The 26,345-nt window shown below is 40.4% G+C and overlaps 4 protein-coding genes across 7 annotated transcripts; 1 reads left to right on the top strand and 3 right to left on the bottom strand.

Moving 5' to 3' along the window:
* Positions 1–248: 248 nt before the first annotated feature.
* On the bottom strand, positions 249–2,822 carry asb11 (ankyrin repeat and SOCS box containing 11). Its single transcript, XM_026294703.1, has 7 exons — positions 2,726–2,822; positions 2,391–2,572; positions 2,204–2,311; positions 1,658–1,808; positions 1,443–1,577; positions 996–1,184; positions 249–878 (listed from the first exon to the last, which is right to left on the bottom strand). Exons 1-7 carry the CDS (start codon positions 2,820–2,822, stop codon positions 754–756), a joined length of 987 nt encoding a protein of 328 aa, XP_026150488.1. The 3' UTR covers positions 249–753.
* A 933-nt stretch (positions 2,823–3,755) lies between these two features.
* On the bottom strand, positions 3,756–9,169 carry piga (phosphatidylinositol glycan anchor biosynthesis, class A). 3 transcript variants are annotated; one of them, XM_026296559.2, is made up of 7 exons: positions 8,883–9,169; positions 8,123–8,593; positions 7,762–8,032; positions 7,126–7,258; positions 6,698–6,830; positions 5,121–5,327; positions 3,756–4,580 (listed from the first exon to the last, which is right to left on the bottom strand). In XM_026296559.2, exons 2-7 carry the CDS (start codon positions 8,555–8,557, stop codon positions 4,293–4,295), a joined length of 1,467 nt encoding a protein of 488 aa, XP_026152344.1. In that variant the 5' UTR covers positions 8,558–8,593; positions 8,883–9,169; the 3' UTR covers positions 3,756–4,292. The 3 variants fall into 3 exon arrangements, with proteins under 3 accessions (XP_026152344.1, XP_026152343.1, XP_026152345.1); XM_026296558.2 differs by having other exon boundaries at positions 8,887–9,165; XM_026296560.2 differs by having other exon boundaries at positions 8,847–8,991.
* Positions 9,170–10,242: 1,073 nt separating this feature from the next.
* Positions 10,243–13,390, bottom strand: LOC113123243 (CD166 antigen-like). Its single transcript, XM_026295064.2, has 5 exons — positions 13,128–13,390; positions 11,943–12,224; positions 11,537–11,839; positions 11,199–11,319; positions 10,243–10,993 (listed from the first exon to the last, which is right to left on the bottom strand). The coding sequence occupies exons 1-5, from the start codon at positions 13,168–13,170 to the stop codon at positions 10,984–10,986; spliced, it is 759 nt and encodes a 252-aa protein (XP_026150849.1). The 5' UTR covers positions 13,171–13,390; the 3' UTR covers positions 10,243–10,983.
* Positions 13,391–13,650: 260 nt separating this feature from the next.
* Positions 13,651–26,284, top strand: appb (amyloid beta (A4) precursor protein b). Of its 2 annotated transcripts, XM_026295062.2 has the most exons (18): positions 13,651–13,882; positions 16,670–16,837; positions 16,979–17,108; positions 17,193–17,305; positions 17,743–17,933; positions 18,009–18,241; positions 18,430–18,597; positions 20,160–20,293; positions 20,431–20,505; positions 20,973–21,131; positions 21,390–21,518; positions 21,680–21,779; positions 22,090–22,157; positions 22,571–22,709; positions 22,889–22,942; positions 23,297–23,388; positions 23,490–23,636; positions 23,729–26,284. In XM_026295062.2, the coding sequence occupies exons 1-18, from the start codon at positions 13,823–13,825 to the stop codon at positions 23,828–23,830; spliced, it is 2,262 nt and encodes a 753-aa protein (XP_026150847.1). In that variant the 5' UTR covers positions 13,651–13,822; the 3' UTR covers positions 23,831–26,284. The 2 variants fall into 2 exon arrangements, with proteins under 2 accessions (XP_026150847.1, XP_026150848.1); XM_026295063.2 differs by lacking the exon at positions 18,430–18,597 and having other exon boundaries at positions 13,652–13,882.
* The last annotated feature ends 61 nt before the right edge of the window (positions 26,285–26,345 follow it).

Below are 26,345 nucleotides of genomic sequence, written 5' to 3'. Positions count from 1 at the left end.
AAAGCCACTGAGAAAACGCCAGCATCCAAGTTCTTTAAGCTATGTGCCCTCTGTTATGTGTGCAACCTCATTTTATTCAAGAGGGAGACATCGGTGAAAGAGGGTGGACATTGTGTTGGCAGCAGTATCACAAGTCCAGCATGTACCCGTTGATCTGGGCACGAACACCAGGAAATAAACCAACAAAAACACACAAAAGAAAAAAAATCACAGCAACCACGGAAATTTGCTAAGGGCTGAGACTTTTCTGCTGTTTAGGTAAAGAAATGTCAGGTTCAATCAGCTCAAACAAGAGGTTTCAGCTCTCTACAGAGGTGACCTTTCAGGGTGGCATTTGAATATAAGAAATGAATTTCCCTTGAGCAACACTGGCCTCAATTCTCTACCCCGTCCTCTACAGATTCCTCTCACTGCTGTTTTAACATCCTCCAAGTAGTGCTTTTACTGACATTCACTTTGAAATCCTATCTAGGGTGCCGGTTCTATGGATATGAAATGAAACGCACTTCATTGAAGTATAAAAATGTTAAAGGAAACTTATGTTGTATCTTTGTATCCAAAACATTTCATTTGAGTACCAGGTACACAGAAGTTATTCTAGGATAAAAAGCAACTGCATTATTAAATACAGAGGAATGATAAAACTCTTCTTTTTCATACATTTTGCCTTATAGTTCAGTCACAAGGAAAAATGTACAGGACAAATCAGTGTAGGGAGCACACAGAGAGCCACACAAACAGGGCAGCGATGTCTCACTGGTGGAGGAGAAATTCCTTGATACTGTGAGGAAGGGAAAGGCTGGAGGCTCTGTGCAGATGTTTCCTTCCGAGACTTCGGCGAATACAGAACCGACACAGCTGAGACAGAGGGCAGGGACCTGGAAGTGGGAGGCAGGGAGAAGTTGTTATAGCTTCCAGGTAATAGGTAAGTCAGTGTTATGTTGCTTATGTAACATGGATCTGTGAATGCGGTGCCTTCATACTTTACAACACACCTCTTTTCTGCAGTGCAGTTCTAACTGCGCTGTTTGGTGTTGACAGATCCAGAGGAGCTTTCCCCTCTGCATTCCTACAATACCCATCAGCCCCAAAGTCCAGCAGAAGATCCACAATGTTTGCTCCTCCTCCTCTAACTGCAGCATGTAAAGGACTGTCCTCCTCACACCCTGCTTGAACGTCTGCTCCTGTATGTGCACACAAATACAAGCAGTTAGAAGGATGCACATAGAACAAGCAAATTACGTGGATAAAAGCAAAAAACCATGAGTCCTCTTGTGATTTCCTCCAGTCCAGTGGTTAGTTTAAAAATATTTAATATAACAGGAATTTTAAGGAGTTTAAAACGAATAAAACATGGAAAGGATACTGTGCAGTGAATCAAACACAAGACAAACAGCTAAAAGAAATTTTGAGGCTCAGATGTTGAAAATGTTACCAATTACCTGAACGTAGCAGCACCTCTACGCAGGATGCTGCCCGGGCCATGCAGGCAGAATAGAGGGGGGTCCCCACCACTGGCAGCTCCAAGTCAATACGAGCTCCATGTGACAGCAGCATCTCCAGACACTCCTTGTGATCTGATGAAGAAACATCACTTCATCAAAATCTGTGCCGTGACAGATCACACCTTTACACCCACACGTTTGCACATACACACCTTTCTTTGCGGCCTCATGGATCGGTGATGCCAGCTGGTATGTGGTGTTGATGGAGGCACTGCGCTGCAAGATGAGCCTGACACAAGCAGCACTCCCACTACTGCAGGAGTTGAAGAGAGGTGTGGCGCCATCTGTTGATACTGCCTCCACCTATGGATGGACATGTTTTGGAAACATCATGATAGTTCTGCTCAAAACCCAACTGGCTAAACGAAGCTTGTATTATTCTCAGGAGTCTTAGGTCTGGTTTCTGCTTCTATGTTGATCTGTGTCTCCAGAAATCATAACATGTTACATAAGGGGAAGCTGCCATTAACTACAGTGTTCTTGCTGGTATCTTTAGCACAGGCCAGTAAAGGTGCTAGTGAGAAGGAAGAAGGGGAGGCTTTCGGGTGAGGGTAGTGAATTCGCTGGATCCTACTGATCAGCCTACTGATTTACATCACTTTAATGTGAGGGCTGAGCTGGCCTCAACTATGGTAAAGTTTAGGTTTAAAATGATAAAAGTATCATATTTTTACATTTACAATAAACAGCGTTCTTACATTTGCACCATTGTCCAGCAGGAATTTGGCACAACCGTAATGACCACCAAGGCAGGCTTCATGGAGAGGCGAGACTCTGTCCATGGTGAGTGTGTCCACATGAAAACCCTACAGGGAAGATGAGGATGATTTTCACTCTATTTCATCATATGACCATGTTTGAGCTATGTGTACATATTAAAATTACCTGAGCAATGAGAGTTCTCAGGTGGAGCAGTCTGCCCTGGTAGGCAGCTTCATGCAGAGGAGTTCTGTCCGACCAAGAATCTGGGACAACAAGATCAGGAAAGTCCCCATGTTCAGACAATATGCCCAAACACTCATGATGAACTCCTTTGAATACATGCTTATCTTGTTCTTCAGGGTTGTCTTAACTCAAAACATCAAATGTGCTGAACAATACACACCCAAGGTTTTGTTGGTTACTGCAGAGCCAACCAGAAAGAAAGAAAGAAATGTATTGTCTCTTGTCTCTAAACATAACTGAGCTGAATTGATCATAAGGACAAAAATTAGACTTACCAGCCATCAGTGAGTTGCACGGCAGCCCTCCATAAATGTGCAAAGGCCTCTGCCAAGGTTGTGAGCACAGGGAGACCCCAGTGTGAACAGCAGCCATGATGAAAATAAAACAACAGCAGACTCCTCCACGTCTATTCGGGACTTGAGCTCACCCAGTCAGATACACAAACCTGAACTCAGCCTTCTTTCTCCTCTTATCTGGGTGTTTGGACATCTGCCCCACATTACCATCACCCACCCCCCTTCCTCCCACTCCACAGAGATAGACTATTTGTGCATAACAATGGTTGTGGGAATGGGCCTGTACTGTCACACCTTGAATAAAGCACTTTAGGAATGTGCATGCATGTAGTTACTCACAAAGAGCACAAACAGGTTTCAACACCAGAAACTCGGGACTTACACGAGCAGTGTACTGTATTTCAGATTGCCTAATCTGTTATCTGTGGATTTACTGATCTGCAGATCAATGAATGCTGCAGATTTCATAATCCATCCATCCATCTTCTATACCCGCTTTTCCTGTTCAGGGTCACGGGGATCCGCTGGAGCCTATCCCAGCTCTCTCTCGGGTGGAAGGCAGGGGTACACCCTGAGTACCCGGAGTAAACCCACGCAAGCACAGGGAGAACATGCAAACTCCACACAGAAAGGCCGGGATGCGAACCCACGACCTTCTTGCTGTGAGGCCCCTTAGATTTCATAATCTTTTACATTTTCAGTTATACATTTTCAGTTTTCATTTCTACATGACCTCATACAACGTGTTGCTTTTGCAGACATGATAATAGTGTTGAACCTGTAATCACAACACTATGTAAATTTCCATTGCTAGACTGGAAAACTGCCATTGCCCCTCTACCACCTCCTGTTTCACAACTACCCTGTGTCACCACCTTTGTAAAGCAAATTCTACAAAACAGGCCTCTTTCTGTTTCATATTAAGGTCTTTAGTAGGTAAAACTGCAATCTGGCTGAAGACAAGCCCAATAGAATTATGTGAAAACAAATAAAACATAAGAAAGTACACTATTTTTCAGACTGGATTTTATGGGAGTCACAATTACCTCAAAATTCTCCAGTTTCATATTAATGTAACATCTTAAAGGAGAAAAACAAAATTATTTAACAAAGCAGTGGCATCGGTGGTATCATAAATATATCATTTACAATAATATAATTTACAGTGATATATAGATTTTCACAAACTGTGAAGTGCAGCAACAAAACCACTGTTCTAAAGGGTATATTTACTATTTCTCAATAAAGGTACAATTAACCAGCCCTTATAGCCCTTCTGCTGAGTGCAACGTTTACTCCATCTATTTAAATTTAATGGTTATCAAGGTCTCAAAGAGTGCCACAAATTTCAATTTTAATTAATAAATAAAAAATAAGAACACAGTTTTCACACAAGGTCTATTTAAACAGAAAATGTGAAATGTTTTTTCAGTTACCTTGAGCACATTTAGCATTTAGTAGCCATGTAGAAAATGTCAGTCAACACCATAGACACCATGAGTGACTCCATGTAAACATCTAGCCATGCGGCAGGCTAAGGGAGTGATCATTGGGATATGTTTTCTCTTTCTGCTTCTCTCTTGATAGCAGGTTTCAAATGAGTTCTGTTTATACTGCTTGTTTCCTGTCTCCACAGCCCGTGAGGGCCTGTAGCGTCCACAGCGATGTCCATGACACGATCAGGCACCAACCACTGCAGGAACAGTAAGAAGAGGAAGTCTAAAACAGCTACAAATGCAAAGATGGAGCCAGCGACTGGACCGCAGTGAGCCCGCAATCTCTGTAAGCGCCTGTTGAATGGGAGCACCCCCTCTCCAGCCACTTGGTCATAGACCTAAGAGGAAAAGCACAATCAGAGTCAATTCACCACCTACTGTTAAGGTGTGGAGATCAATCATTCATGTGTGGCCTCAGCTGTGCAAACCATCAGTACGTTTACGTGCACACAACAGATCACTCACAGATAGCAGGTTATGCAGCAAATCAGAAAATATGCTTATATGTAACCTGGTTATTGGGTCTGTGTATAGATTCATCAGGTCAATAATCTGATTTCGACCCACTTCTCTCTAATATTTTGAAACAGGGCTTTCTTATTTTAATCGCATTAATGACAAACACATTTATTTTGTGTTTATATATGGGAGAGCCGTAAGTGCAATGTCAGGATATGTTCTATGACAACACATCTTTTGTTTCACTGCAAAGGGGTCAACACAGTACAGTCCACTGTACATCTATAGAAAAATCTAAATGAAAGCTTCAGCTTCAGCTACCTTTGGCCCACAGAAGGATAAATAGAGAAAAAAAACATATATGCACAAAACCATATACAATTAAATTAAACCAAGGGATTTAGTGTCAGTCAACCTACTTTCTCAGTTCTCTCTGCAACATTTCTCCAGGTGTAGAGATTTCGCACATGTGCATGGATGGAGGCAGGGGAAGGGACAAAGCCTGACCGCTGACGGGCGATGACTGTTTCAAGACCAGCACACAGTGACCCCACAGTGGGGTCACACAGGGTAATCAAATCCTCCGGTAACACCTCAGGAATTCCCCCAACACGAGTGCTAACAACCTTAAGAATAAAGGAAAACTTAATGCACATAGTGAAAAGCATAATTTCATTGACCACTTCTGGGTACAGTTCCTGATTACAGTGTTTTCTCTTCCTCTGGAAATGCATCATACCAAACTTCCTTGTCACGTGGTTGTGTGGGTTGTGGCTGCTCAGTTGTTGTTTTCCATTTGAAAGTATTATTAAGTTCTGCTTATTGTTGGAATTTGCTTTTCCTTTGTCTGTGGAAAAAGCTCTGGTGGTGGAAAGTAGTCATCATAGCAAGTCCAGACAATGTCTAGAAATCAGTGTCATGCAGAGGATAGTTTCCCCATTCAGTCCTACTGAGAAGACTTGCTACGAGTAAATCCTTCCTGTTATCTATGTAGATGACAGAAACTACGTACAACATTCAGTTAACTGTTCCAGGAGTTCGTGTTGAAGTTAAGGAGGCAGTTTGTGTTAAGTTCTTTAATCCCTTATTGCCTGTTCTGTTATTTGGTGGTTACTTATGATGATACCAGCTATGGATAGAGAGCCTTATTCAGATAATTATGAATCTACATGCATATTGTTAGCCTTCATATTGGACATTAAGCATTTTGGATAAGATTGAATCTGCTTGTATAGAATTTCACATATTGCTAACTATATGACAGTTTGTGCTTTTTATCTTTTAGGTTTGTATTTTTACTGCATTTCTCATTTAAATACATTAATTATGAGGATTACTCTTCTGTTTTAGATGGTATACACTATGGCTGTGGGAGGCACAGTGGAAAAGTGGTTAGTATTTTTGCCGTAGAGCAAGAAGATTCTGGGTTCAAGCCCGTGGCCAATCAGGATCTGTGTGGAGTTTGTATGTTATCCCCACGTCAGCATGTCAGCATACAGTCCAAAGACATGTAAGTTAGAATGACTGCTGCCTCTAAAGTACATATAAATGTGAAAGTGACTCATGTGCTTTGCATTTAACCCATCCCAAAGTGCACACACCGCAGTGAACACACACACGGAGCGGTGGGCAGCGGCACCCAGGAGTGATCTGCCCCACCAACAATTCCTGCCAGTCCTGAAGCTCAAACCCACAACTTTCAGGTTACAAGTCTGACTCCCTATCCATTGGGCCACGACTGCCCCCTGGGACAGTAATTGCTGGTCTGTCTATACAGCATCCCCCCTGTGATAGACAGGTGATCTCTCCAGGGTACACATGAGTATATATTTGTAGCTGTGCTACATAGCAGAGTTGAGCAGCCATGCATACACGCATACACGCATACACCCATAAAGTCATTAAATCTGCATGGTTACTCCATCTTTTGACTAAAATCTTTTGCATAGACATGTGATTTACTATCCTTCAACTACTGTATGAATTTAAAACCTACCTGCAGTCCACAGCTGGCTCCCTCCACAATTGCCATGCAGAATGCTTCAGTTAGTGATGTGTTAAGGAAAATGTGACCCTGAACCAAAACACCACGAACATCTTTATGTTCCAAAGCTCCCAGCAGACGCACCCTGGAACGATCCAATTAAAAGAAGTCAAGCACACTATCCGGAATGAGTTAAATCCTTGAACATTCATGACACAGCTACTGCAGCAACTCACCTTATTTATTTTTACACACACATCACTGCAGCTACAATGGTTTAAGAACATTATAGAAATATACAATAAATGTTAAACAGTATTGTCAGATTTCATAATGGTGTTAATTAGTGTCATGTATTCCCTGCATTAGCTGATGTCATAAAATGTGTTGAATGAGGTTTAAGTGGTAACTCTACCAAATGCATGTGTGTTTAGAAACACCTGTCATGTAGTTGGTATTTCTCTCTCACTTCCTCCAGTACGATTCTCTTTGGTCCCTCTCCGCCAATCAGGAAATGGAGATCTGGATGTTTGAGACAAAGCTCTGGGATTATTCCACCAAGGAGATCAATTCCTAAAAAGACAAATTGCATGGGTGTGAACACTTCTTGTCACAGCAAAGGTAATACAATATTTATACTCCTTATAACAGCACGACAGATACTGGATTTTTAAAACTGATATACATAGAAATGTTGAATATTTAGAAAATATGCTAATTATATTTGACCAAATGTTTGATTTTTTTTTTTTAGATAATTTTTTAACAAAATACCTTGCCTGGATGCACCACTCTCCAGCTGAGAGATTAACTTGTCTGTGCAAACTATTTTGTAGCAACAATGTTAATTGTTAACTTGGGTGAACACAAAAGCTAAAACTAAAATGTTCGACTGGTAATTTGTCATTTGGTCCATATGAAGAAACATCTTTTGATATCTACATTAGAATATAACAGAGTCCAGGTAAAATAAAGTGTCAATGACTTAGGGTCTTGCACTTTGGTCTTCCAAAAAATGGCAGTGTTCTATTCAGGATATCACTCTGCTGACAAATAACTTAAACTACTGTCTGTACCTTTGCGGTAGACGAGACGGCTGATGACAACAATAGTGATTCTGTCGTCTTGCCGCTGGGAGGGGTCAGGGGTGAAGTCTGTGGGGTCAACAGCATTGGGAATAACAGACACGATCTCTGGGTTGAGTGTTGCACGGAGCACTGTGTTCTCCTTACTAGTGTATGACACACACACAATGTGGTTGGTATCACACAGTGATACAGTCAGTAGCTTGTTGGTCAGCACAGAACTGATGTCAGCAAAGCCGAAGAGTGAGTGGTCAGTGAAGACCTGCAAGTGATGATATTGTTTAGATTACTTCAGGGTAACAGATACTAAGGGTTAAAAAATGTTTGACCTGGCTCATAATGAGTCACATACCGTGTTAAGGCCCATGGTCTTTGCGTGAAACAGTGCATCATGGGCCATGGCAGAGAATGAGCTATGAGCATGTACCACAGTGATGCGTTCCCTGACAAAGACACAGCGTAGCAGTGGGAGACTATGGAAGCAGGTGGTTGCTGTGGACTGGTTGTACATCACCTGAAGGGGGAGGTAGTAGACCTTCAGTCCATTGGTCAGGTACCTGATACCTTTCCTCCTCCCATAGGCATGGGTGGCAATTACTACCTTGTGTCCCTTTTCAATCAGACATTGGGACAGATGGTATATGTGACTTTCTACTCCCCCCATATTTGGATAGAAGAAGTCCGAAACCATGCAGATGTTGTGTTTCCTGGCAGCCTGTGCAGGAGCTCCAGAGAATCTCTGAGAAGATGAAGTATTCACAGTTCCTGCTCTCCTTCGTTGGCCCATTGTAAATTCCTTGTGTGGCTGTGTCCCTCACCAATGCTTAAAAAAAAACCACAGCTGAATAAATTAACTGACAACAGCAACATTTGATTAAAAAATGGACTAAAAATAAAAACATAAATAACATAACAGAAAATGAAACAAATGACAAATCTCTGCGGTTTAGACAAACCAAGTGCGTAGACACCTGAACTACTAGTTTGTATAATTTAACTCTTGTAAGATAGCTAGCCCCGTCAAATTGACCTCTATATGTTCCTTCCATTACAACGCTAGCGCTGTGTAAACTTACATTATAGTTCATCTTTAACCATTAGACTAGCCTTACCTACCATACATTAAATGTCAGTCTTGGTCCAGCGTGTAAAAATACATAAAGTTATTTTTTAGACGTACAGTCATTTCTACTCGCTAGCATGGAGCTAGCCAGTTAGCAGACTGTCACTTCCTGGTATTTCCCAACGTCATACGCTATGACGACGTAACATGGACCCGTCGCTTCCCTCTGTGTGCCTTGAGAGAAAAATTAACTCTTTGTATTTTATTGTAAATGTCACGTCTAAGACTTTTCGCCAATATAAATGACTTTTGGGTAAAACTGAACTTAGATATATAAAAAGTGTAATCAGTGACGTAGCATTTGGGCCCGTTGATGTTACTATAATCGAAGTTTGTAGGCTTAAAGGCACAATTAAAAAATGAAAAGGTAGGATCAATAATAAAACAAAAAAACTCAGCATTAGATCCACTCAGATTGATGAGGCTTAAAATAGGACCAAGGCCAATAATAAGTCAGTCTAAGTAAACTTGCAGTATGCTGTTGGTTTATTATCATCAGAACAAGAGAGAGAGTTGGGACATACTGATAAGCATGTAGAGGGAACTGAAAGTGAGACTTACAGACCAAACAGTGCGTGGGCTGGTATGAAAATGATCACAAGTTTTTATGTGAAGTGAAATTAGCCTGAAGGAAACATGAGAAATTTGTAGACACACTTGAATGAACTGTCCTTGACTGTTGATGTCTTGTCTATCGACTTTAATGCCATTGTGGGCCACGGTAGAGTAACCCAATATGCAAAAATATGTCTCAATTTGTTCTCTTCTCGTGCGTCACTAACTAGTCTCAACATGTTGGAAATCTTTTCAATAATATAATTACTCTGTGGTGTAACAATTAGACTTTTACTGTTCTGTACACATCACAGCTATTTCAAGCAGAAGTCACTGATGATAAAACCACATACGGAATTGGGAGCATAAAAACAAGAGGAAATGGAGCAAAAAGTCAAAAGCATTGTTCAATTTTTTCCCCCCTGACATAGGTATTTTCAATATAGGTTTATTTAGTTTCACACATTCAGGCTTTTGTATATTGTTACAGTTCCTTCTCTTTCAGCTTATTTTAGATTTGGCCTGAACTGATGTAAACTAGAATATGGGAACAGTAATGAATGGGTAGTCTGTGCCTCCAAGTATTATTTCCCAGCGCCCTACAAGATACAATATCTTTTTTGATGGGAAACTATTAAAACTTTTTTTTTCCTTTGCTTCTTACCTAAGCCCCTGACTGTTTGGTTGTTCAATGGATCAATTAGAGGTATCACTTTTTTGGGTCACCCATCACATGTCACATTTATGTCATGGGGATTACTACCAAACCCTGATATACTATAAATTAAACACAATGTTTGTAACTTGTTTATTTACAAAAGGTAAACAAAACATTGAAAGTAAACAATACATGACAGTTAGAAAAAAACAGGTTACGTTTTACGAGAAACATTTTGAAGGACTGAAATGGCATAAACTTTATACATCTTCTCTAGTGTACATTATATACTTATTTACATGGAAATTAACATCACCAGTACTGGTGTTGTGTTATATAAATATAAATGTGGTACAAAAAAAATGATACAACAGACCCTACAAATTTAAAAATTGATGCACATCATTCAAAAGGTTATATTTTTCATCAAATGGTAAATGTAAATGCCATGTAAACTGTAGCACAAGTATATGCAAAAGTACCAATGAAATTATTGAATTGATACTGTATTATGTAAATAATAGTAGTAGATGGACATTTAGAACTTCAATGGTGAAAATGGGTCTTTTTTTTTAATGGGGCCTTTGGGGTGATGACATTTAAAAAAAACAATTTAATCTTCACATTGTACTGGTGAGTCCGTTTCAGTAGGAAGGAAAAAATGTAAACACCCACTCATGAAAGCTCATTCCATGAGTCTTGTGAAATACAACACTCCATGGGTAGTACAAAAACAGGATTTGACCCGTCTCTGAACAGTTTCTGTATGGGCATGCTGCCACCTTAATGAACAACCAGCGTTCAGTGGCTTTCTTAATGTCACATTGGGGCTGGGAGTGTGATTAGCACTACATGATGTTGTCCACTTCTCTTATCCTCAGTAAGCCCTTTAATGAAGACAGGGGATATGAAAAGACAAACCTCAATGAGACAATGACAAATGTAAACAAGTAGCAAACTGGTAGTGGTTTGATTTAACAATTGACATAAGTATTGCACAACTCTGGTTTAACCAGTAAGGATAAATTATAGTGTCCAAAAAAAATTTCAATCTAGATCTCTGTTGTTACAAGAAACACTCCTTAAACTTACTTTGAAAATTTCCAGCAGCGAAACAAGAACAGGGAAAGTCCAAGCACCAGCACGATAGGGATGACTTTAATGTATCTATATTTCCGTTCACGATTTTGTAGCCTCCGCATTTCAGAAAAGTCTGAAGAAAAGTGCAGAAACATGACAAAATGAAAAACTAAATTTGTTTGTCTTATTTATTTGATGTCACAGACCTTAAACAAGAAATCACCTTACTTTAAAGTGATTTACAATGTATTGTATTATTAAAATTGCTGCAAATAGCTAATATAAGATTTTCAATGTGGCAATAATTGTTTAAAAAAAAATTGTTAAATAAATTGTTAAAAAATACTTACTACTGACTGTAGAACAGTTGGAACGAGTAATATTAGGTTGGATGACTTTGGGCTTGAGATGACACGTAGGGTGTGAGGTCCAGTTGAGTTCAGTGATGAGTTTGCTGCTGAAATTGTAGAGGCCAGTATGGGTTTTCAGGGTGTATGTGGGGGTTATGTTAATTGTGGATGAATTTGTAAGAAGGTGTCCATCCATATGCCACTGAATCTCAGCCTCTTTGTAATTTCCTTCTACATCACACTGAAAAGTCTGCAAACCATTCAGGCTGTTGGCAGTGCTTGGCTGACAAACACTGTACTTTGCTGAAGAAAGAAGAATGAAATTAAAGTTCTGAAAGAATCTGACTTAAATTTTGTGGTTGAATGGATTCTATAGGTACACATAATAAACAAATAAATCACTTACCAAAAACAGTTAGATTCACAAACAAATAAGTGTATGTCCCTTGACGAAAAAAACTACATCTATATTTTCCCTGGTCATTTGCTGTGATGTTAGTTAGGAGGAGAGAGCAGTTACTAAATATTTTAGCCCTGTCCTTGTATGTGCCAGAGGAGTTGTTCACCGGAGCCTTGACTGGTTCTTCCATTTGCCACTTTGACATACTATTTGAATCGATGTTTGTACAGCGGCATGGCAGAACGACATTGTCTTCTAACATGCCTTTAATGGTAACGACATCGTCACCTAAAAAAAAAAAAAAGAGGGATTAGTCCAGTTAGACTGGGCACATACATGGCAAGTCATTGTAAATAATGATTTAGCTAATTCCTGATGTGACCCAGTTTAGTTAGACATTCTACTGCTCTGAACTGTTGAAACAACTGCACAGCCACTCCTGATCTGAAAATGCACTCTCACTTTGTTTGTATTTGTCTGGCCAAGAGCATCAAGAAACAAAAGAAGAGAATTGTTTGACCAGAAGCTTGCTCCATAAAATAAAATACAATTCCTGGTGGGCACTGTTCTTAAATTAAATAACTGCAAACAAACCTATTGTTAATTTAAGACCATGTTAATACTAATAGTAGTTTGCTGGATTGACGTGGGTTATGTCTAAAGGACTTTGATTCCTACGACATTAGTTGTTAACCTTAGCACCAGGGCAGCTGCTGGTTTCTGTCAAGAGGTCTGACAGAAAAATAGCTCCTGCGTATTAATGAAAAACTTTGATGAGTATCTCTGAACTAGTGTAGCCACTCTTTAGATCTATGGATTGTTTGGCGGAATTTAATCTGTTTTTATCAATTAAATCTCTTTTCCTCAGTGTTCAGTATATTGTTAGATCAAATGTTTATATATTAAAGACATTCTACCAGAATTGAAATAAGAAATAATACGCAGTTCGCCATAGGTAAAAAGTATAGGAACTTCAGCAGTTAATCAGAAATGTAGTAGAAACAAATGAAGAAATAAAGTGCAGCGTGGAGTATTTCAGCACATGGTCTACAGTAGGCTAAGGAAATATATTATGCAATTTATTGTAATAATAGCCTGATTACTCAGTATCAGGAGGTTTAAGCATTTGTAATATACTTTCAGAGAGAAAGACATAAGCTGTTAAGTGATACGAATGCTTTAAAGGCTTACCTGAGACAATTAACACCATTAGCAATCCCAAAAATGTCTTCATGTCCGCGTGTGAACAAGACTAATGGATAATCCTACTTCGAGGACTATACTGCTAAACCAGCGGAAGAACTTCTGAAAGGGTTTGGACTTGAATAAATCCGCCCAGCCCCTGGGTAAGGAAACAATCTGTACACTTCTCTTCAGTCGGTCATGTATGAGGAAATGTTAAAGTCCAACAGCAGAAACTACTGGTCTTAAGTTTCCGGAAACCCGTCAGAAACTTGTGAAACCATTAAGAAATCCGCCTACAATATATCACATTCACATTCTGACCTCTGCAACTAGCAAAAATCCCTGAACGCTACAGAAAGACTGTAATACTAATAGTTTTAATATATGATAATATGTCATCAAATATTGTCTGTATTCACGTTATTATTATCAGACGAATGATTGGGAAGGTTTTAGGTTTCTTCATTGCTTTGCTCTCAGTATTAAACGCTACAGACATACACCCACTCACGGTCAGTCCCGCTCCCCCGCCCCCATCCAGTCCCAACACATCCCTCACCATCCGGGGCTAAGTAGGGAAGGATCAGCGGGATCTGTGCGCTTCATCCGACACGTTATCAGCACCTGCTTTTACGCGTTTTTTTTTCTTCTGACGGAACAATCCTGAATTTAACGGAGGTGCTGGATACCGAGAGGACGGCATGGGAGAGCACACGGCGTTTCTGCTGTTACTGGCGGCGACCTTGACGCTTTCATCCGAGGTGAGTGCTAACGGGGGGACCTCGGGATGCGGGAGAGCCGCTGAGCCTTCCCCGGATTATCCGAAGCGGGCCTGCAGCTAACGTTACCCCGGGGATCAAACGGGCTTCATCCGCCGTGTTAAATCTGAACAACGTTTTATTAAAGTAACGGTCAAACCGTGACCTGCACCGATTTGTTTATATCGCTGGTAACGTTAACGTGACACTTATTTTCGTGCTGCTGCTGAAGATTAGTATTACCGGGGTTGTCCGAGGCCCACGTTTTTTGTTTAATCCAGCAAAATAAATTCCCCTGACAGTCTTAAACGTCGATATACCCGGTTTGCATTTACACAGATTTACTGCGCACAATTAGCAAACCGATAATAGCATATTTTACCGAGGCCTACCGTTAGATGTCAGTGATTGACAGGTTGGCCCTGCCGTGTTGGACGTGTTTTTGTTTGTGGTGTCTTCTATTTAACGCAGTTGCGTATAAGCAGTTAGTCGCCGTTTTCGTGTTATTGTTAAATTAAGTTAAATTAGTTAACATTATCTAATGCGGTGAGTTTAGATTAACTAGAGAGCTAACGTTAGCCAGCTAGCTGTCTTTTTCCAGAAAATGACAGTGATTGGCATGGCAACAGCTATGTGCTAATGAAGCTAGCTAATGTCATTTGTATGTCCCGTTAAAAACCCGACTGTTTTAAAATAAACCCCTAAATACAGCACTTATATCTCACAAATACAGCAGGAGAAGTTCGGTTTTAATGATTATAGCCTCTGACACATGAAAGGTAAAGGAGGTTTCTAGCTTTGCTAATGTTTAGTGTTTTTTGGTGCTGCTGCGTCGACCTGGCCCACTTGGTCCAGCAGTGTTGCAGCTGCAGGGTGGTGATATTGCTGAGGAGGATGGAAAAAAAAAAAAAAAGCGATGCAGCCTTTTTAGTTTGACACAAGCAAGATGGCGCCTGCAGCTTGCTGCTGTTGTGATGGACCAGAGAGAAATTCCCAGTTCAGGAGTAGCTGGAAATAGGATCAACAGTGTCTGTGTGGCGATATGCAAATCATCGGATGCACTGTGCTGCTTTTTTTTTTTTTTTTTATCACTATGCTGCATTAAAAGATGCCGGTTGTGTAGGCAGTTTTTATATAATGCAGATTCAATATGTTAACGCATCTAATGTAATGGTAGCTTCTCCATCCAAACCCATTTGTACTGCAGTGAAAATGTCTCTATACAACAGGTCACACGTTTTCATGTTCCTAGGCAAGTGTTTTCATATGCCATCCCTGTGATTGCTGGGATTTAGCTTCACTATTTGAGTGGGTTGTAATAATGTCCATTTTTTTTGTTTCCTGTGGTGTTACTGTGCTGATCCTGCTGTATTACCAGTTTATGGTAGATGGCTTATGGTGTTATGGATATACTGTATGCCATATAATTAATGTCATTGCTGTAATTTGATGATAAGTCTTTTATAGCCTACACACGCATTGCGTTGTGTTGCATTGTGTTCTGTTTTTGTGTTTTTGTCATGACTCAGCCTGCAGCCAAAAAGGCAGCCACACAGGTCGTGCAGCACTGATACCTAACTGCCATAACCTTTGTGCTCTGTTAAGACTTACTGCCTCACACAGTGGTGTCTGTGAGCTTTTTCTTTGATGTACAACCAGGCCAGCTCAGTTATCACAGTGTAATCCTAGACTTATAAACACAGGAGCAATATGCTGGTACTATTGATATAGATCTACAAGGCAATAGGCTCTGTTTAACATACTGTTAATCAGTGATATATAAGGGAAATAACATTAGATATATATTTAGGAAGCGTTCTGAGTAAAGATGTCATCACAGATTCTTTTGGCCACGTTTATTTTATTATTTTGTTTCCTGTGTCACACATGTGCATAACAATTTGTTAATGCTTGTAGTGCTGACTACTGCAGTTTGTCTGTTTCTGTTTTACTGTTTTGGTTAAAACAGGATGAATAAGATGGGTGTGCCAAGGCACTCATAAACATGGAATTGTATGTTTTGGCCTGATAATGTAGGGAAATTACCACTGAAAGGAGCATATCTCATACTGATTCATTGGAGGCTAAAGTCATGCAGTTCTTCACATTAAACCATAGCCATAGCCAGAATTAGCCAGTTGGCAGCATCAGTCTTTTCAAATGTCTGCCTGACAGTGAAAACATAGTGACTTCCTTCAATTGTTCCTTCAGTGCTGAAGGAAAGAAAAACAGTAAGTGAAAGCAGCTGTCTTCCATTGGACAGTAGAAGGCCAAAACAAATTTAGTTGAAAGAATATATTTGTACCTGAGTTTTTCTGAATTTTCATAACCTTTGATTCAGTGTGTTTTTTTTTTCTGTAATAGGCTATAGGGTGTCCCTGCACTCTCATTTCACTTTCTCTAATATAAGACCTGAATAAAACCATAATAAGACAGACTGTGAAAGGGCATATGTACTGTCGTGTGACTGTATTGCTTACCCTTTTGGCTTTTAGGCTCAAAAGGATGGAACTGAGTATCTTGCAAGGATTAAGCTTAAATCAGAAGTAATTTCATATATTTATGTATTAAAATGATCGGAGACTGATATTATCATACAGTAATTTAAAGAGGCCTTCATCATTATGGTTAACTGATTTTAGTACTGTGTAGAGAGACAAGAGACAAGAGGAAGTAAATTAACTGAGAGGGAATAATTGTACCTAAGCTGTATCAGGAGGCATTTACACTTAAGCCACTTTGGTATAAACAGACTTTATTGTTGTCCTTTCTTTCCCCTTGTCTGTCCAGGTGCCTGCTGATGACTCTGTGGGCCTGCTAACAGAGCCTCAGGTGGCCATGTTCTGCGGGAAGCTCAACCTGCACATCAATGTGCAGACTGGCAAATGGGAGTCTGACCCCTCTGGCACCAAGAGCTGCATCAGCACCAAGGAGGGCATCCTGCAGTACTGCCAAGAGGTATTTAAACATAGCCAGTCAGAACTGCAGAGGCAGAGAAATAGATCAGGATAGAGAGAGTGACAAGAAGCAGACAGGAATACAGAGGATGAGGGAGGGAGATAATGTAGTAAAAAATACAAATCTGTCACTTGTCTCCAGGTGTACCCAGAGTTGCAGATTACAAACGTTGTGGAGGCCAACCAGCCAGTCAGCATTCAGAACTGGTGCAAGAGAGGCCGCAAACAATGCCGCAGTCACACCCACATTGTGGTGCCATACCGCTGTCTGGGTAAGGTTCTCGTGATATAAGTGGGATAGGAATGAACGAATATGCAACCTGACTTTAACCAACAAAGACATAATTATGTTGCAGTTGGGGAGTTTGTGAGTGATGCCCTGCTTGTTCCTGACAAGTGTAAGTTTCTGCACCAGGAGCGTATGGACCAGTGCGAGAGCCACCTGCACTGGCACACTGTAGCCAAAGAGGTGAGAAACAACAATAAAGCAGCATTTCATCTCACTGTATGAACCCCATGCAATGCTCCCACTACAATTATATCTGCTTTTTTCTTCCCACTTCTTCCTTTTCTTTCTAGTCTTCTATAGGCTTCCATTGTATCCTCCCCTGACTTATCTCTGCAGTCGACCTTCTCTGTCACTTTCTTCCGATTTCTGTTTCTTTTATCCTTATTTTTTACTTGTTCTCAATGTGCAGTCATCCACAAAGACAGTTGTCTTTCAGACATCTAATATGTTAAATCATCTGTGCTTCAGAGCTACAGTTTGAGCATTGGACTCCGTTCTTCATCACTAAGATTTAGCATAAATCGTCTTTTAATCTCATAAGAAACTGATTGTTTCGTGATTTCAATTTTAAATTCTTTTTTATTATTTTTATTATTTTTTTTTTTTATTAAAATCAGTCCTGCGGAGACCGCTCCATGAATCTTCATGACTACGGGATGCTGTTGCCATGTGGCATCGACCGTTTCCGAGGAGTAGAGTTTGTCTGCTGTCCAGCGGAGGCTGAACGAGAGTCAGACAGCATGGATGTAGAAGGAGAGGTGTCAGATGTCTGGTGGGGTGGTGCCGAGACTGAATATTCTGATAACAGGTATTACCCATCCCTGCCATTCTTCATCCAACATACTTGTTGAAACACAGACTGAGCCACCTGTTTTCTTCACAGCATGACACGAGCAGCAGACACAGAACCTGCCACAACTGAGGATGACGAAGACGAGGATGAACAGGAGGAAACCTTTGAAAGGGATGAGAATGGAGACGGGGATGAAGGTGAGAAGGATGACGAAGAAGACGATGATGTGACTGATGAAAGGGATAGTGATGAGCGCAGTGCTACCATTGCCATGACGACCACTACCACCACCACCACTGAATCGGTTGAAGAAGTTGTTCGAGGTAAGAAATCAAGTCCATATGCACCCTTTATTTGTGTGTCTTCAGTCAGTGGTTGATGTTCATTATGTGTTGTTTGTTGATTTCATAAGAAATGACATTTATTTTTTCCATGAAACTCAAAGGTTCACATTTTGCATTTATTTTATTTTGATATATAATTTGCGTTTGCCTGTCTGTACGTATCTCAGCCGTGTGTTGGGCGCATGCTGAGTCAGGCCCATGTCATGCCATGTTGGAGCGTTGGTACTTCGTGCCTGAGAAGGGCGGCTGTGCTCCCTTCTTGTTTGGGGGCTGTGGGGGCAACAGGAATAACTTTGAGACGGAGGAGTACTGCCTTGCTGTCTGCAGCAGCTCGTGTAAGTCCCAGGACTGGAGCCATCTAAACCCTGAAATGTCTACACCGCAAGCTTGATTCCTATCCTCAGGCTGCCGCAGATTGTCTCTGTGTCTCATTCACTTTCTCTGTGTCTGCCTGTCCTGAGTGTCTGATGGCTCTTAACCACTCAGAGCACTGAAAAGTGGATTTGATTGCTCATTGCCTAGTATTACAGTTTTTTTTCACTGAGATAAGTTATTCATCACCTTGAAACAACATGTTTTGTTTGTGTACTTTTTACCAAAGCAAAGAATATGTATTTTTGAATTTGTGTTAAATATAATGCTGTTTGAATTCTATAGCATTTCCTATTTTCAACAGATTTCATAAAATGATGCTTAGGTAAGAATATTGATACCACTTTTGTATCAGAAGGAGTATGATGCTGCCACTAGAGACTAGATAGCTTAGCTTAGCACAAACAATGAAAACAGAGACAGCTTGACTGGCTGTTTCCATTGTTTGTGCTAAGCTAAGCTAACCATAATGTAGGAAAATGTCATCCAGTGGAACAGGGTGGCTCAGGGTTGTTACCCCTTGTGTATATTTGTTGACAGTAAGGTAAATAGATACTATCTCTAGCTATCTCCTTTTATAACAGCTCAACAGTTCATCAGCCCTTTTATATAAATTGGGTCATTAGTTTGTCTGACGATGATTGAATATTGTAGTTAAAGGCAAATGAAAAGAAACCAGGCAAGTGGATTAAGTGAGTGTCCCTGATGGAAAGTGGCCATGATGCTCTGTCCTTCATGCTCCCAGAAAGTCATTCACTTCCATATTATTTAATTACTCTATTTATCAGTTTCTAACCAGTAACACTAACTGATTCTTCTTACAGCATGTAGACAATGCAGCGTAAATACTGGCCCTTAATTGTCAGTGTGCAACTGCATGCATTTCAGTACACGTGTTTGCATGCTCTGCACTGTATTTTGCAGTTTTAAGGTCTTGTGCCTGCTGCTGCTGCAGCTGTTAAGTAGTCTGACTTGGCGTCAACATGTTTTAGGGAGCTATGTGTTCCAAGACATAGTGCCTGTATGAAAGAAGGGAGGACATAGTTAAAGGGTAATGGGTTCATTTGCTGTTTCCAGCCATCGAAGCACCGCATGCCTCAGTGCTACAGCGTCTGCCCTTATCCTGACTTGACACTTTTTATCTTCTCTCCAGACTCCCACATTAAACAAAAGACACAGATGGATATAGAAACACGCTGTAAGAAATGTATCACCCTTTGTCCCCTGATATCCTGTGTCTCGTTTATACCATTAGTTAAGTAGATATATGTACCTCACCTGTTATATGTTATTAACACACTTTTTGCAGTCTAAAATTTCTGGGATAACTTGTCTATGTGTCATGAACTGAAACCCTGTGTAATGTTGCCTTTAGGGAATGTATGTTTCAGCTCTCTGTGATCAGCATTTTTCCTGCATTTACTTTTCACACAACCACTTCACTCTCTTCCCTTTGCTCTGTGTCATATCAAACTGTTTTCGCTCCTGCCCTCTATTTAAGTCATCCATCTTTGTTCCCCACCAGTGCCCACCATGGCCCCTAGTCCTCCAGATGCTGTGGATCGGTACCTTGAGTCTCCTGGTGATGACAGCGAGCACACTGACTTCCAAAAGGCCAAGGAAAGCCTGGAGGCCAAGCACCGTGAAAAAATGTCCCAGGCATGTGCTTGACATTTACGTCTTAAACATTACTGTCTGGGATTTTGCTAAACTAAAATCTGATCTAATGTTAAAAAGCTTGAACTTGAGTGGACCAAAGTATTGCTTTTGTCTCTTACATGGCTCTTTATGTCCAGGTGATGAGGGAGTGGGAAGAGGCAGAGAGACAAGCCAAGAACCTTCCTCGTGCTGACAAGAAAGCAGTAATCCAGGTAAGACGCACAGCAGTTTTTGCTATAACCGTGAATGTTTCACACCATCGTTTGTAAATTCCCATCATCTTTGAGATTCATGTTAATAGGCATAGTGAAACGAAAGTAAGAGATATTATTTGTCAGTTAACGTCATACAAAGATAAGATGAACTTTATTCACCCCCGAGAGGCAAATAAGGTATTATCAGGTAGATTGTTTCAAACATCTTGGACAACCCGTTTCTTTCTTCTGTCTTGAGTCGTAGCACCTGTTGCAGGACTCCTTGTTCTTAGTGTTGTTGATGTTTCTTTGTAACTTCTGCCGTCATGCTGCAGAGTGAATGTGAGACTGATCAGATGGCTCTCTGATTACACACCCTGATGGATGAAAATCTGAATAGCTAAACTGCCATAAATGTTTGCAGTTTTGTTAAAAGAAAAAAAATTCTTGTCCTAATTCTAACATTAAATGTACCATGTTTTTAGCACTTCCAGGAGAAGGTGGAAGCTTTGGAACAGGAGGCAGCAGGGGAGAGGCAGCAGCTGGTAGAAACCCACATGGCCCGAGTGGAAGCTCTGCTCAACAGTCGCCGACGCCAGGCACTGGAAAATTATCTCAGTGCCCTACAGGCCAACCCTCCACGGGTACATACACACACACTCATAGGCGCAAACATGCATCAGCCCTTTTCAGTAAGGTAGATCTTAAGATAAGGAACAACAGTTTTATAATTTCTAATCTGTGTCAAACCTTTCTGCTGTTGTAATAGGTAAGAAATATATTGTGTAGATTAAATGTAAAAAAAAAAAAAAATGGCACGTCATACACATGTTCATATAATGCATCTCTAGCAGTGACATTTGACTAATCCCAATAACAACATGCAACACTGTCACCACCAGCCTCGTCAGGTGTTGAGTCTGATGAAGAAGTACATTCGTGCAGAGCAGAAGGACAGGCAGCACACACTGAAGCATTATGAGCATGTCCACACCGTAGATCCCAAGAAGGCTGCACAGATCCGACCTCAGGTACCCTGCCTCACACACAAGCCTAAACCATGTAGTTTCGTGCAGTATTCTAGTAGGTTTTCAAATACACAGTTATGCATTATATGAATTGGAACATTAGCTTTTTTCAAATATTTTTGTGTTTCTCCTGCAATTTAAGTCACTTTCTTCTGACCTATTAGGTTTTGACTCATCTTCGTGTGATTGATGAGAGGATGAATCAGTCATTGGGTCTGCTCTACAAAGTGCCCAGTGTGGCTAATGAGATTCAAAAGCAAGTTGGTATGTCTTGGCAGTAAACGCATTTTTTTTTTCTTGTTAGGAAAGCACCTTAAATATGCTGTGGGAGCATACAGACTGCACTAATTAAATAGCTTCCTGTAGTGCTGAGTGAGGCTTAAAGAGTTTTACAGCATGTCTGAAGCTCAGTGATGAATGGCATGCTGATAATGCAGTATCTATACAGGTTTTCTTTCTTCAGTAATCAGGGCACTGACTTTACCTGGATTACATTTTTTTAAAATTCTGTTCACTCCCACCACTCACGATGCCTCTCTCTCACTTACACTGACTTTCTATTTTTTCTTTCTAGCGGTTATAATACAAAGAGTTCAGTCGGAGCTGTCTCAACAAGTCTCTTCCCTGCAGAGCGACGTGCGGGTGAGTCAAACTTCACCCACTCACATATGCACGGAGTGTGTCCTGTATGAACTGCACTCTCTCCCACATGTATAAATAGAATCGCCTGTGCTCTTCAGAATGATACAAGACGAAGTCAACATGGCCATACACAAAGAGGCTTAGAAGCAGACATGATAGGGAGGAGATGGATTCAATTCAGAAACCGTGCAGCAAAAAATGTATAGATGGCATGATTTATTTAGACGTTGTTTAAATCTCTCAATTCATCACCAGGAATGTTGACTTTTTACTGGGTGAATAAATACAAGCAGAAAAAGCAAACAAAACCACCAGACAAAATAATATTTCCCAGGATATTGTACCTGAAGGGCAAAACGTTATTTACATAGTTGTAGAGATAATTAATCTTCAGCTTCACTAATGTAATGCAGGTGGATGGCAGAGTGAGTTATGGCAACGACGCTCTGATGCCAGATCAGGCCTACAGCTCTGCTCCTCTGGATCCTGGCCTGGATGGACTCGGCTTCATCCACCCTGAGAGCTTTAACCAGCCCAACACAGAGAACCACGGTGACACACTAGAAATTAATATACAGAAACCAGCATTATATAATCAGATAATTACCATATAAATGATAGTGCAGTCATTAGAAAATCAGGACAGGCATAAAACACTTAACAGGTGTTAAAGTGTAGAGTTGTGTAAATTTGCATTTTGTCCACTTTTTTATTTTTAATTTTGATTGCAGTTGAGCCTGTTGATGCTCGTCCAATTCCAGATAGAGGACTGCCAACACGACCTGGTGAGTGTGAGTGTGTATTTCTGCCAATGGCACTCCAGTATGTTTGCCAGAAAATTTTTCAGACAGCACAGATTGATTCATCAATGTCATCCTTAATTGTGTCTCCATATAGTCATCCAATAAAATAAGTAATATGAATCTATCATAGCATGAGATCCTAAAGCTGCTCCTGTGGGCTATTCTTATTCTTAACTATGAGTTATAGTTAAGAATAAGTTATAGTTATATAGTATATATAAGTTATATTTTACTGTTTCTTACCAAAATACCTATTGTATCTGTGTTTACTTTTTGGTTTAATAAATGTCAAAATCATTACTGTCCTTCCCAACTTTTTCCTGTCTTTATGTTCAGTATCTGCCCTGAAGCCAGATGAGATGCCACAAGTGCGGATGGAGACTGAAGAGAGGCAAAATGCTGGTTATGAAGTTTACCATCAAAAACTGGTGTGAAAATAGTTTAATTCCAACACACTGTGTGATTTCTTTTAGTCCTGCAGTGGCACGTTCTTTGTTGCACTTAAATAGTTTTTGTTTTTTATTTGCAGGTGTTGTTTCCTGACGATGTGGGATCCAATAAAGGGGCCATCATTGGACTAATGGTCGGAGGTGTTGTCATAGCAACTGTCATCGTCATTACTTTGGTGATGCTGAGGAAGAAGCAGTATACTTCTATTCATCATGGTGTAATCGAGGTAGGGCTGAGTGAATATGTGGTTTTGTGTGAGCTGCAGCATTAAATACCATGTGTGTTTTTACTGACCTTGTTTATCTGTGGTGGTGGTAGGTGGACGCAGCAGTGACACCAGAGGAGCGTCACCTGGCCAAGATGCAGCAGAACGGCTACGAAAATCCCACTTACAAATTCTTCGAGCAGATGCAGAACTAAAGAACTGCTCATCGTTTTCTTCAGGTGTATCCCAGTCACACACTCCCACTCGTAGGGTCTGTTCCATTCTGGTCCATTGCCCTCAGCTCCTACACTTTCAGTTACTCACCCTGTCCAGGGCAGAGGAAAGTTGTGAAGATTACTGCAAAGGCTGATTTTTATTTTCTTTGAAAGTTAGTAAAACTTGTAAAGTTTGTACTAGTTTATGTCTCAGTGAGGGGTTTGGGCCAAAGGAAACTGACATGGAACACAGCCTTCTTAATCCCCGATCCCTTGATTGTACAGAGCAACACTACAGCTTACCGCATTTTCCGGACTGTAAGTCACACTTTTTTTTAGTGCACTGGCTCGTCCTGCGGCTTATATGTGTTAAATTACTGTCATTCTGTCCAGTAGTCACTAGCGTTAAATGGCACTCTTGACTCGATTGGATACAACACTGCACAGCCAAAAAAGTCAAAACATTTATGTTCATGCTAAACTAAAACTCCTAGTGAAAATGGCACCTAAAAGAAAGAGCTATATATAATAAAGTGTGCAGCTGAAAGAAAGACAAGCCGAGAGAGGAGGCGGACACGCCGCTTCATCTCCCCCCACCCCGATGTTGGCGGAGTTGAATGAATGAATTTTGTAATGCACTTCTGTTTGTTGTTGCGCCTATGTTCTTCAGAGGGTACTTTATACTATAATGAGAAATGTGACTTATGCACAGAAGTGACTTGTATATGTTTTTTTTTTCTGCTCAACAAGGCTGTTTTTGCTAAGAACAATTAATACTCCGGTGCAACTTATAGTCCGGAAAATATGGAACATTTACCTGCAAATTGGTCAGACAAGGGTACCCTGTTACACCTGCATATTTCAGCCAATCACAACTAAAATGTCATAGTGTTTGTACTGAAAGACCATCACCCTGTTGACTATATACATGACGTCGCTGCAGTACAGCACTCACAGCTGAGACCACACAGCCTCGCTCCCGTGCTCTCAGATGATAGCTGTGCTGTGTTTCATAACAGCTCTTAGAGCTGTTTATGTGAGGAGGGGCTCTCAGAGCACTTCTCTGCACGAATAAAGCCCAAGTGTTTCAGGTTTGTTTTTCAAAAAAGAATAAAAAATGCAGAAAAATACACACAGACAAAATATGTAAAAGATGAAAAATATTGAATGTTTTGTTTTCTTCTTTTTTAATGTGTAATATATTAAGACAGAGATTAGCTGTAAGTATATGTAGTGCATGGCAATATTGATGACAGATACAGTATACTGTGTGTTGAGGTCCTCAGGAGTGGTCCTCTTACTAGATATTTTAGCAGGATTGTACATTTCTAGTGTCTTCTTTGTGATCTTGTGATATGAAGAAGAAAAAGAGTATTCAGAATCTGGTCTGCTTTCTTGTCACACAGACTTGCTTTAACTGAATCTTGGCTCTTTATGCTCATTTCCATGCTTCACTGTTATTAGCTGCATGGACAAAATGCTCTATATGTAATATATGAAGTGTAGTAGTATCTGAAAGGAAGATGATTGTTTTTTGTTCTATGCACACTGTCATATTGGAAGTCCATAATCACCAAATAAGTCCCTGATACCAATTTGCACCATTGCTGCACATTAGTTTTTTCCTAGAATTAGAATTTCTCTGAATCAAAATCCAGAGGTTTTCTGTTAGTCTTTCATTCCAGATGTGCCATTTCACCGTCTTTGTTGTAAATATTTAGAAGACAGAGATCTGGCACTCAACAGCCCAATTTCATTAACAAGCTTTGAATCATTGACCCTTCTTTCTCATGTTTATCCATGCTTTGTATGTGTGTCAGCAGTATTGTACAGTGCGGCACTTGAAAGTCAGTGTGTGTGTTTCATAAACAGTCTGGACTTGTTGGGCCTACAAAGATCAGAGCGAATTTTTCTAGATGGTCCATTTCCTCTCCACACACATTCCTACATCAAATCTCACCCACACATTCTATTTTTCTACATTTCCTGTGTATACATGTACAGCGCCTTTGCTTGTCCTATGGTGGGTATTTCTTTGCCTGCATGTCTGTTGTCAAGTCTCCCAGAACGCCTCGTTAAGAGGTTTAGAAATGCCACTGACGGTAGGAGAATGAACACATCTTACATCAGCATACAATTTCCCTCACCCTTAAGTTATTACAGCCACCTCCAGTAAACATGAATGTGACATGCATATTGTGCATTTGTACCACAGAAATACAACACATATCACCTCTATTATATCCACATATGTACAGAAACACTAACTGAAACTCTTCATGAGGTGAATGTTGAAAACGTGTACTGATGCTCTGAGTGTTTTTGAAGGTTAGTGACAAGATGTTTTTTTTTTTCCTCTTTCCTCTGTGTGTAGTTAATGAACCAACTGCTTAGAGTAAGTCAAAGCTTTCTACACTCACTATACCATTAATAAAATTTTGAATGTACATATAACTTTCTGGCTGGCTGTCATTTTGAGTAGTATGACTATGCATTTAGTATGACTTATACAACC

Source organism: Mastacembelus armatus, chromosome 21 (assembly GCF_900324485.2).
Source record: "Mastacembelus armatus chromosome 21, fMasArm1.2, whole genome shotgun sequence".
NCBI lineage: Eukaryota > Metazoa > Chordata > Actinopteri > Synbranchiformes > Mastacembelidae > Mastacembelus > Mastacembelus armatus.
Note: the sequence above shows the minus strand (reverse complement) of the source record. Positions and strands in the feature narration are given on the sequence as shown.